The sequence below is a fragment of the Gossypium arboreum genome, chromosome 8 (assembly GCF_025698485.1).
Source record: "Gossypium arboreum isolate Shixiya-1 chromosome 8, ASM2569848v2, whole genome shotgun sequence".
Lineage (NCBI taxonomy): Eukaryota > Viridiplantae > Streptophyta > Magnoliopsida > Malvales > Malvaceae > Gossypium > Gossypium arboreum.
The window spans coordinates 28,058,869-28,069,644 of record NC_069077.1 but is presented as its reverse complement, the minus strand read 5'-3'; the positions used below and the strand labels follow the sequence as shown (position 1 = coordinate 28,069,644).

Here is a 10,776-nt window from a genome sequence, read left to right as displayed (position 1 = left end):
TTTATTTTGATGGAATCATCTTGACAACAACCGTTGGATGCATATTTGAATGTCAGCAACAAATAGCAATGGGATTTAATAGAAATGTCTCGTTGGATGATATGAAGGGAAGAATTAACGCAAAAATTGTTAGACGTTGTGGGAGAAGGATCTCGAAACTTTTTTACAAGTTTCCAATTTTAACAGATCCCATCAAATTCACTGAAATGGAACTTGTAGACAACGAAGACGTGGAGACAATGATCGCTCTTTACTGTGGGAATGGGAGTGACAAAAATGCACCGATTCACTTATTTGTTGAGTTAGCCGGTATGGAGGAAAATGAAGATCTCACTGTATATGGTGAAAAACATAGAGCTCAAGAACTATGCATGGTGGATCCAATATCGTACGTTGATAGTGAATCGACTATACGTGGGATCAATATCGATCTTAATGTTACACCTGATATGGATGTGGTTGATGATGATGATTACGATAGTAGTGATCCTTGTTATCAAGAGGTCGATAGTGATAGAGATCCCGATGTGGACGATGTCCCCGGTTATATTGATGATGAAGACGTGAATGACGATGGAAACATTAACTCATCTTCGGTCGGGAATCAGATGCGACATGTTGTGATTCACAATAATCCTGGGCCACACATGTCACTCATAGACCTCGATGCGGCGCATGTAGCCGAGTTCCCAGAGTACCCTGAAATACTTCCTGCTCACTGACTGGCCTTAAATTCTGATCATGAGGAGTTATTCGTCGGCCAGAGATTTGAACGTAAAAAAGAGTGCGTATTTGCTATTAAGCAGTATAGCATGAATATATCAATAGATTACAAAGTTCCAGTGTCTAAACCGACATTATATATTGGGGAGTGTTGGAAGTTGGCGGAAGGCTACAATTGGCGGGTACGAGCTGCATTTATTCAAAATTCGCAGATGTGGGAGATACGCAAATTTTTTGGGCCTCACACGTACACATCAACACGTATGACAGAAGATCATCGAAAACTTGATTCTAAAACTATCTGTACATGTATCATGCCAATGGTGAAGGACATGCCGACCATTAAAGTTTCGGTACTGATTGCCGAAATACAGGAACGATTTCAGTATCGAGTATCATATCGAAAGGAATGGATAGCAAAACAGATGGCAATTGAGCAATTGTATCGGGATTTTGATGCGTCGTATAACGAGCTACAGGGATGGATAGCCGCTATGCGGGAGTACGTACCGGAGACCGTCATTGAGTTACAGACACAACCTTATTACGGCCCGGATGACCAACTACAGCCGGGAAAAAGAATTTTCCATCAGATGTTCTGGACGTTTGATCCATGTGCACGCGCATTTCCCTACTGCAAGCCATTTGTGCAAGTGGATGGGACCTGGCTATATGAAAAATATACACAGATCTTACTTCTTGCGGTTGCTCAAGAGGGTAACAGGAACGTGCTCCCGATAGCATTTGCCATTGTAGATAAGGAGAACATGGGATCGTGGGAATTCTTCCTTACCAACCTGCGGAGGTATGTTATTAGCAACGATAATATTTGCATTATCTCCGATAGAGAGAAAGGATTAATTGCCGCCATTAGACGTTCTGGTGTACCATGGAGATCTGTTTACTGCATCCGTCACATCGCGGCTAACTTCCATCGAGATTATAAGAATGCAGACTGGAAGAGACAATTTGTGAAAATGGATAAATGATTGCCTTATCTTTTCAATATAAGTTTTAATGTTTTAGGGCAATACTGTAACTTATCTTTTCTTAATACAATTACAGCGTACGAGCTAGAGCCACACATTTTTCGCCAAAGAATGACTCGACTTGAGAGTGACATGGAGGGTCAAACGAATACATCTTTCCAACAATGGTTGGGTACTATAGAGCCGTGGCAATGGGCTCAAAGTTTTGACGAGGGCTTTCGTTATGGCCAAATGACTACAAACTTAGTGGAGGGGGTCAACACTACATCTTCCGATTTCAACAGTCTTCTCGGCTACATTTTACAGGTTGGCTACCTTGATGCCAAGAATGAGTCAGCAACAAGTTAACCAGATTGAGGCGGGACACGTATTTGTTGAAGATGTTAGGGATGTAATGGTTGCAAATCGTCGGATGGCATGGTCGGTGAATGTAGAAATATATTCACAATGCCTTGAAACATTTTAAGTTACGGAGACCATTGGTCGTCGACCAAGTATACCACCTAGGTCCTATGGAGTTGATCTCCGGAATAGACGATGCGATTGCAGGAGATTCCAAACACTTCATTATCTATGTGCTCATGTCGTGGCAGCTTGTGCTAAAGTGAACCTTAATGTTGAACAATTTGTCGATGATGTGTACACACTCAATCGCACGTTACGTGTATGAGAAAATGAGTTCCCTGTCCTGCCCGACCTGTCTACATGGGAAATGCCTCCGAAGACTTTCAAACTTGTCCCAGACAGAGGGCTACGTAGGAATCTGAGAGGTTGTCCGCAATCAACCAGAATCCGTAAGGAAATGGACAATAGGGAGAAATCCGACGGTACGCATTGTGGATTATGCAGGTTAGCTAGTCATAATCGGAGTAAATACCCACAGTAAAACTATCATCTCGGACAATCGTCATGATCAGGTAGGAATTGAGCTTATTTTGTAATGTATTTATTTTATATAAAAAAAATTATATTGCAAATATTCTTCTATTTGTTCAAATTCCAGTCAAGTTGTTTTCTCGAGTCGCAGTTACGAATTTATTTATATCTGGAGGTACAAAACTCCAAATTAAGATCCACTAATTTCTCCAGAAACTAAGCTCACATATCTTTTTACCATAAAATTTTTAGAATTTTTGATTTATTCAATTAGTACAGTTTATTCTTTAAAGTTACCCCTGTTTTGCTATTCCACAACTCCGACCCTTATTCACTAAAAATAAATTATATTATAGTACATGATTTGGATAATGTTCTCGTCTATTTCTTTTAAAATTAGACTCATTAAGGATTCTAATCATATAAATTATAACTCATAACTATTTTTTAAAATTTTAATGATTTTATGAAATTAGAATAGGGATTCGGAATCATTGTGGCTCTATCTCACAAGAATTCAAATATCTCATAATATGAAATTCTTTTACTTACATTGTTTCTTATATGTGAAACTAGACTCAATAAGCTTTAATTACACATTTTATCTAGCCTTCAATTAAATTTCTATAATTTTTATTGAATTTTCAAATTCAAACTACTTCTACTGTCCAAACTGTTTTTGTACAATATAATGATATTTATCATAATATCATTTTCAACTAATCATGAACTCACCATTTCATGGATCCAATGCTCAATTACACAATAAAACTTAATATAATCATCATTCAATTCTCATGAGCACACATAACCAAACATTTCATTGATCAAGGTAATTTTTACCAATTACCTACACTCAATCAATGAATTAGTCACATATAAAAACAAGGTCATGGTTGAGTTTACATTTACTCAACTTGCATATATAACTACATATGTATCATCTATTTCATATGTCCATGAAATCTCTATAGATATCGGTAATAGTATGTTCCAATTTAATTAATGTTCCAGTTAGATTAATGTTGTAATGTATTTAAAGTTTGTTCCAATTTATATTACAAGACTAAGTTTGTTACAAGTTTTAGTGTTTTAATGTTCAAAATGGTCAAATTAATCTAATTTAAGTTATGGTCAAATTTTGTTCCACTTTTCAAAGTTCCAATTAATCTAATTAAATATATACAAAAAAATACAAACTTTTTAATATCAAAACCCAAGAAATCCCTAAAATTGATGGTTCGATGGTGTGGTCCTAGGGGTATATTTCTGCAGAGGTCGACGTTCACGTTGTGGTTGATCGCGACGACCAACATCTTCTTCAGTCGCAGGTGAGGGTGTCTGATACATGGAAGAAAAATCATACGGCTCGAATGACATCGATGAACTTGAGCCGGGAGGAGTGCCATGCTGCGGTGGATACAACCCCATAGGAGTAGAGTACTGCAGTGGATACGGGCCAGGGGTAGTGCTATAATGCGGTGGATATGGGCCGAGAGAAGTGTTGTGCTGCGGTGGGTGCAACCCAAAGATATCAAACCCGTAATGGTGTCCGCCCCCTGACGAGCCCGAGAAATAGTCATTGCCCGACAAATTCGCAGCCGAATGTGAATGCGATTGCTCGGACTCAGCCTCCGGCTGTGCCTCGGGCTCCCCCTCTAGGTTAGGCTTGAGATCTGACTGTGGATCGGGCTCTATATTGGCCACTGACTCGTATGCCCCAGATCGCTGCACGTGCTGAGGGACTATAGTCGACTGCCCATGAAGTAAATTTGGCTTCCCCATACTAGAGTACCACAGTATGTACTCTAACGATGGTTGCAAATCGGAAGACATATCCATCTGAGGTCTTCGAACCATCCGATTCTCCCACACTGCAACAAATCTCTAGTGCGCAACCCCCTAATGCTATCCATGTTTCCCTCTCTTGTTGATGCCGTGAACCTCCCCCACCTGCATTGGCGGATCCGGGATATACTGGATGCAACCAAACTGTCGTAGTACTCGATCCCCGCGGTACCACTCAACTACATTGAAACTGATAATTGGTGCGTTAGTGCACCACAATTGAGAATCAACGTAGGCAGACGAGCGTATAACAGCCGCAATTTCTGGTCTACGATATGATATCTATATAAACTGCATGATTAATACCATGGTTAAAATTTGATACGGTTCGAGTAAGATATACAAAGCAATTACATGTCATGAATATTTGAATAGCTTACCCTTTCCCCAGCATGTTGTTCAATCATCAGACGATATATCGGAACAGTATATGACCTCTCGATACCCGGATAAATACTCCATCTACGAAAACAATTTTCAAGTAAATATAGCATCGTTAAAATAGTATCATTATAAAGAAATTGTCAATTACTAACAAGTTAAGTTTTATCAACTTTAACTAGCGGAAATACGAATGGTTGGTGACTAACTGATGCCAAGAATGGCATCCGATAAAGAGCCCATGATTGCAACAATATAAGACATCCGCCCATGTCTACGGCATCAGGCTTTATCGTCCGACAAAGCTCATGATATAACATAGCCAGAACTACGGAACCCCAACTATACGAGCAAACATTACGCAAATCAGCTAACAAAGGTAAATACTAGAGATGAACCTTGTTGTTCTTCGAATTGGGCATCAGTACACCCCTATGATATGCATAATGTACGCTCGAGCTGGGCACATCAACTCTTCTTTAGTGGCATTAACTAATAAATGTTGAAAATTAGCTTTTAGCCATGTAAATTTCAACTCCAAAAAAGTAAAATCAGTATCGTCAGGCGAGGCTCCTAGCAGGTTATAACAAAGTGCAGTCGGCTCAGCTATCGTACTTACGCCCGTGACGGCATCCCTATCTATTGGGAGCCCAAAGTCCAATGCAACATCCTCCAGAGTGACAGTGCACTCCCCACACGGTAAATGAAAAGTGTGGGTCTCCGCTTGCCAACGCTCGACCAATGCGGATATTAAATCATACCGCAAATCGAGCGTCCGGGTCAATGCTGCTGACCCGAATCCTGCTAGCTCCAAGTAGGGCATCAGTCGTGCATCTAGGGAATATCCTAAACCATTCACCTGATCCCTTAATACGCGGTACAAGTCCTGACAGTGTTAAATATAGAAAATAGCTATAATAACATAATTTATTTCCTTAAATTACGTAGATCTTTTTTTAAATGGAACCCGTGATTAACAAATAACAATATTTTACCATATTATTAACTGTGTCACATATGTGAGGAACATCCTTCTTGATCAATGAAGCCATTGCGATGCCTGCAATTTCAAAATAAATTTCGATTATTTATTTTAATGTTTGATGGATTTTAAATATTTATTAGAATAACTAAATTTTATATATTGCTTTTAATTACAAAAAATAGCAAGCAGTTTTTTCAACAACATATTTTTTGCTATACTACATTAAAAAATAAATATATCCAACTCAAATACAAATATTTTTATTATAATTTAAAATATATAATAAGTACGATATTTTGGTTTAAAATATAATATATTTAATACACTCGACATGTAGTTCAATATATTTTAATTAAATTCATTGGGAAATAAAAATTTTCGTATTTCTAAAATTTTTAAAATATTCGATTCTATTTTTAAAATATACTATTTTTGTATTTTATTTTTTATCTTATTTTAGTACATAATGTTTCAAATGTATTATTTTAGTGTTTTTAAATAACCCTGATTTTATCCCTTTGTTTGTATTTCTAAAATATTCGGATTTTATTTTTTAAAATATACTATTTTCAGTATTTTATTTTTTATCTTATTTTAGTACATAATGTTTCAAATGTATTATTTTAGTGTTTTTAAATAACCCCGATTTTGTCACTTTGTTTGTATTTCTAAAATTTTAATTTTATTTTTAAAATATACTTTTTTATTTTTATATTATTTTTATACTATTTTCGTATTTTATTGTTTTTTCATATTTTATTTCTTTTCGTATTTTATTTTTCATATTTTCTTTTTCTATACTATTTTTCTAAAATAGTATAAAAACCATGTCACATAAAAATAAAAAATTAAAATAATCAGAATATAACATGCCAAAGAAATTTTATAAAAATAATATATCTAATCAACTTGAAAGACACTTAACAAATAAATTACATAAAATAATAATAATTAAACGTTCTTTACACATAAAATACATAAGCTTTTTACTTCAATAAAATTAAAAATAAATTAGGAATGAATGAAAATATAAAATAAATACAAACATACCTTAATATCTTTTTTAACCAAAAATTCTTGCAAAAAATAAATTTATAAATTAAATCTAAATTAAATCAAAATCAAATCAAGAATAATAATAGTGTCTAAAAGAAATAAATTATTTACTTAAAAAAATTACCCATTTTTTCCTTCTTTTTCCTTCCCTCCGTTTTCTTCTCTTTCTCTTTTTCTCTTTCTTTTTTCTTCCCTTCCCTCACCGTCTGCTTGCTCCTTCTTCTTCTCTTCTTTCTTTTCTCTCCTTTCTTCCCCAAATGAGTTAGGGGACCAAAATATATGGTCCCAACCAGAGAAGAAGACAAAACCCCTGTGCATGACCGGTCATGTCACGGTGCCGCCTCTGGCACTGGCACCATTGGTGCCTCCTGTGGCAGGCCCATGGCCAATCTACTTCAGCTTTTTTTTTTCAGCAGCTTTTTTTTTAAGCATCTTTCTACTATTTCTTTTTTTTTTCTTTCTACTGTTTCTTTTTTTTTTTACTGTTTCATGTCAGAATCAGGGTGGTGCCACCTCTTACAGTGGCGTGACCACCCTGAACATACCATTTTCGTAATTACTTTTTATGTTGTATTATTTTTGAATTTTTTTATTTTTTTGTACTTCTTTAGTAAAAAACCCGCGAGACCACCCTCAATTTCTGACCAAAACAGTAAATAATAATAATAATAATAATAATAATAATAATAATAATAATAATAATGATTTAAAAGATTTAGAGACCTGTTATGCAATTTTTTCATTTTTAAATGGCTGCTGAAAAGGAAGGCAAAGGGTGCCGCCTAGCAATGTGGCGGCACCAAACTTGAAATTTGGATAATTGCCTTGTAAGCCCTCCTTATTTATTATTTTCTTTTTATTTCCCTTCAACGCACTATATTGTGTTTAAACAAGCCATAATCTATTTTTGTAGTTAAATAAGTCCTTTACTTATGGTTTTACTCATAAAAGCCTATTTTAATATTAAAGTAAATATATATATTTTGAATTTCAAGCTCTTATCTTAATTTTTGTTGATGCAATAAAAATTATACACTTTAACATCAACAAAAATCAAAAAAGTAATCAAAAATTGAAAGAGTAGTTAAGAATATCATGTATACAAGCACTCTCAAGAAATTTAAATATTTTATTTTATTATTTAATAAATTATTCTCATCAAATTTACATCAACATAAGATGTGAATTAGTGTATATTTTTTAAATAGCTTTGCTTTGGGTAAAATATATTTACTTTAATATTAAAATATAAGGCTTTTATGAGTAAAAACCATAAGTAAATGGCTTATTTAACTATAAAAATAGGTTAATGATTTGTTTAAACACAATATATTGAGTTAAAGGAGAATAAAAAGAAAATAATAAATAAGAAGAACTTACAAGACAATTATCCAAATTTCAAGTTTGGTGCCGCCACAATACTAGGCGACACCCTTTCTCTTCCTTTTCAAAAAATAAAAAAATTACATAATAAGTCCCTAAATCATCTACTATTTTGGTACTTAATTTTTGAGATAACCTATTTTAATACTTTATTTTATTTTTTATATTATTAGGATAAAAAACCCCATTTCATGTGATGTAAACTTTTATATTGTTTTTTTTTTCACTACCCAGATGGTGTACACAAGAGTAACAAACATTATTTTTCTTTTTTGATTTGACATTTTACAAGACGAAGATTTGATTGTATTATATACTTTCGAGCTTCCGATTAAGTGGATGAAAACTTAAATCAATATAAATCTTGTTTGGTTGACATTTTCATTTTGATTTTACTTTCTTGTAAACAAGTACCTAAAAGCAAAATAAAATACGATAAGCAATCACAAAAGTAGCAAATTACTCTATCCGTAAACTGCATAAAGCAATAGACTTAAGATCTCATATATATATATATATATATACATGTATATATTATATTTTCATTCCACTTAACGCATATTTTTTGTCGTGGAACTGGGAACATGGCTAATTGATACTCAAGGGGAAAAACCAATATATATATATATTGAAAAGGAAAGAACCATACTCGACGGACAACCCAACTAAAGGACGAACAATTTGCATTTAAAGGGAATCATTTTGATTCTGATGTTATGTAGTCGACATGGTGGACGGAATTAATTGATCACGCGCCGTGTATGACGGATCCCAAATTTCAAAAGTGAAATTTTATTAAAGACTTTGATTTTTGAATTAAACATGTGTTGGTTATTATTAATTAATTTAAGTATTGGTTGTAATAATAAAATATATTATATTAATATATTATATTTTAAAAAAATATAAATATAAATTTTAATTTTAAAAATGATATTATTTAAAAATTTACCTCAAGATTTAAATCTTGAATAAATTATAAAATAAATAAAGAAAAGAAAATCCAATTAATAAGATCAAAATTGACCCAATTAGTTGAGAAAACCCAAAGTGAACACCTAATTAGTTGGATTAAACAAATAATCCTTATGGTTTGCCACGATGAGAAGGGCAGATAGGGAGGGAAGGTGGTTGAGTTACGCGAGAAAATTTCAACACAAAATACAGTTTTAGTCGTGCAATTCATTAAAGGTGGCGCAAGAGACAAGCGGTTATGGGACCATACGGACCCCCTTCATTTACCACCAGTCAAATCGGCACATGCAAAATTTATATTCGATCGAATATACTTATTTAAAATATTAAATTATAAAAGAATATTTAATTTACTGTGTATAAATCTTATACTCCATTAGTGAATATAACATTATACTTTTTCGTTGCATAAGACAAAAAATAGTGAAAGGCTTATATATGTAAATATCAACAATTTTATTTAAACATATTTAAATACTAATTATTTATAAATAAATGTTAAAATTCTAAACCTAAAATCTTAAGCTCTTAAATTCTATATTCTAAATTTGAAAGTTATTAATGTTTATTTATAATAATTACGATTAATGTTTAATTTGGCTTAAATAAAGTTATTATTATTTGTGTACAAATCATCCATATTTTTGTTTAATTTAATGATGATTTATTATGTTATTATTCAATTGATGGTGTATGAGTCATTCACCGATTATGCATAAAATATTATTTCTTAAATTATAGTACACTAACGATGTAATTGAGAAAAATTTAGGTAATAATTATATTTATAAAAAATTATATAAAAATTAAAGGAGAATACTTGATGCACCTTTGATTTATAGATTACATGCACAATCAATTAATAATAAGATGACACATCATTATTTTTATAAAACAGAAAAAATAGTGAATTGTTTTAAAATAAATGTTAATTGTAATTATTAAACATAAATAAATACAAATACAGCCACCTCGAGATCAGAAACTTAAAATCAAACATCCAATATTCAAAACTTGAAACTTGAAAGAACAACAAAAAAACTTAAGATTTATATTTAATTATATTTAAACAAAGTTAATATATATATATTTTTATTTTTAAGTCTTTCAATATTTTTTTATTTTACATTAAGGATAATGTGTCATCTTATTATTAACTTATGGTACATGATATCTATACATGGGCAATGCATTGTATATTAATCTAAAATTATACAATGCTTTGGTTAAAATGATAAAATTGAAAATATGAAATTTATAATGTGTTTGGTTTAGAAACTATGAAATTTATAATGTGTTTGGTTTTACTTTTTAGGATAACATGACGTTTGGTTTGAGCTTTTTTTATGTAAATTCTTATTGATTTATAAAAATATATATAAAAATAAAAACACCTTTATAGTAAATATAGCTTATTTTATAAAAAATAATAGGTTCATCGACACCTTGACCTTTACCACGACAAGGCCGTAGATTTCACCCTCGTTCAACTTAGCTTGCTTCGATAAGTTCAAAAGGCAGTTCCATATTTCGCGTTTGACATGTCGAAATTTTGGATGT

General features: G+C 32.5%; 2 protein-coding genes across 2 annotated transcripts; one reads left to right on the top strand and one right to left on the bottom strand.

Annotated features, from left to right (window-relative positions):
- The first annotated feature begins 812 nt into the window (after positions 1-812).
- On the top strand, positions 813-1,712 carry LOC108468543 (uncharacterized). Its single transcript, XM_017769422.1, has 2 exons — positions 813-1,498; positions 1,571-1,712. The coding sequence occupies exons 1-2, from the start codon at positions 813-815 to the stop codon at positions 1,710-1,712; spliced, it is 828 nt and encodes a 275-aa protein (XP_017624911.1).
- Positions 1,713-4,496: 2,784 nt separating this feature from the next.
- Positions 4,497-5,869, bottom strand: LOC108468544 (serine/threonine-protein phosphatase 7 long form homolog). The gene is made up of 4 exons (XM_017769423.1): positions 5,813-5,869; positions 5,270-5,703; positions 5,027-5,159; positions 4,497-4,718 (listed from the first exon to the last, which is right to left on the bottom strand). The coding sequence occupies exons 1-4, from the start codon at positions 5,867-5,869 to the stop codon at positions 4,497-4,499; spliced, it is 846 nt and encodes a 281-aa protein (XP_017624912.1).
- Positions 5,870-10,776: the final 4,907 nt, after the last annotated feature.

Coding starts and splice junctions, on each gene's coding strand:
- LOC108468544 (XM_017769423.1), bottom strand. CDS start 5,869: ATGGCTTCATTGATCAAGAAGGATGTTCCTCACATATGTGACACAGTT. Junction 5,704..5,812: donor GTGACACAGTTAATAATATG/GTAAAATATTGT, acceptor TAACACTGTCAG/GACTTGTACCGCGTATTAAG. Junction 5,160..5,269: donor TTGATGTGCCCAGCTCGAGC/GTACATTATGCA, acceptor TTGCTCGTATAG/TTGGGGTTCCGTAGTTCTGG.
- LOC108468543 (XM_017769422.1), top strand. CDS start 813: ATGAATATATCAATAGATTACAAAGTTCCAGTGTCTAAACCGACATTA. Junction 1,499..1,570: donor GATAAGGAGAACATGGGATC/GTGGGAATTCTT, acceptor TATCTCCGATAG/AGAGAAAGGATTAATTGCCG.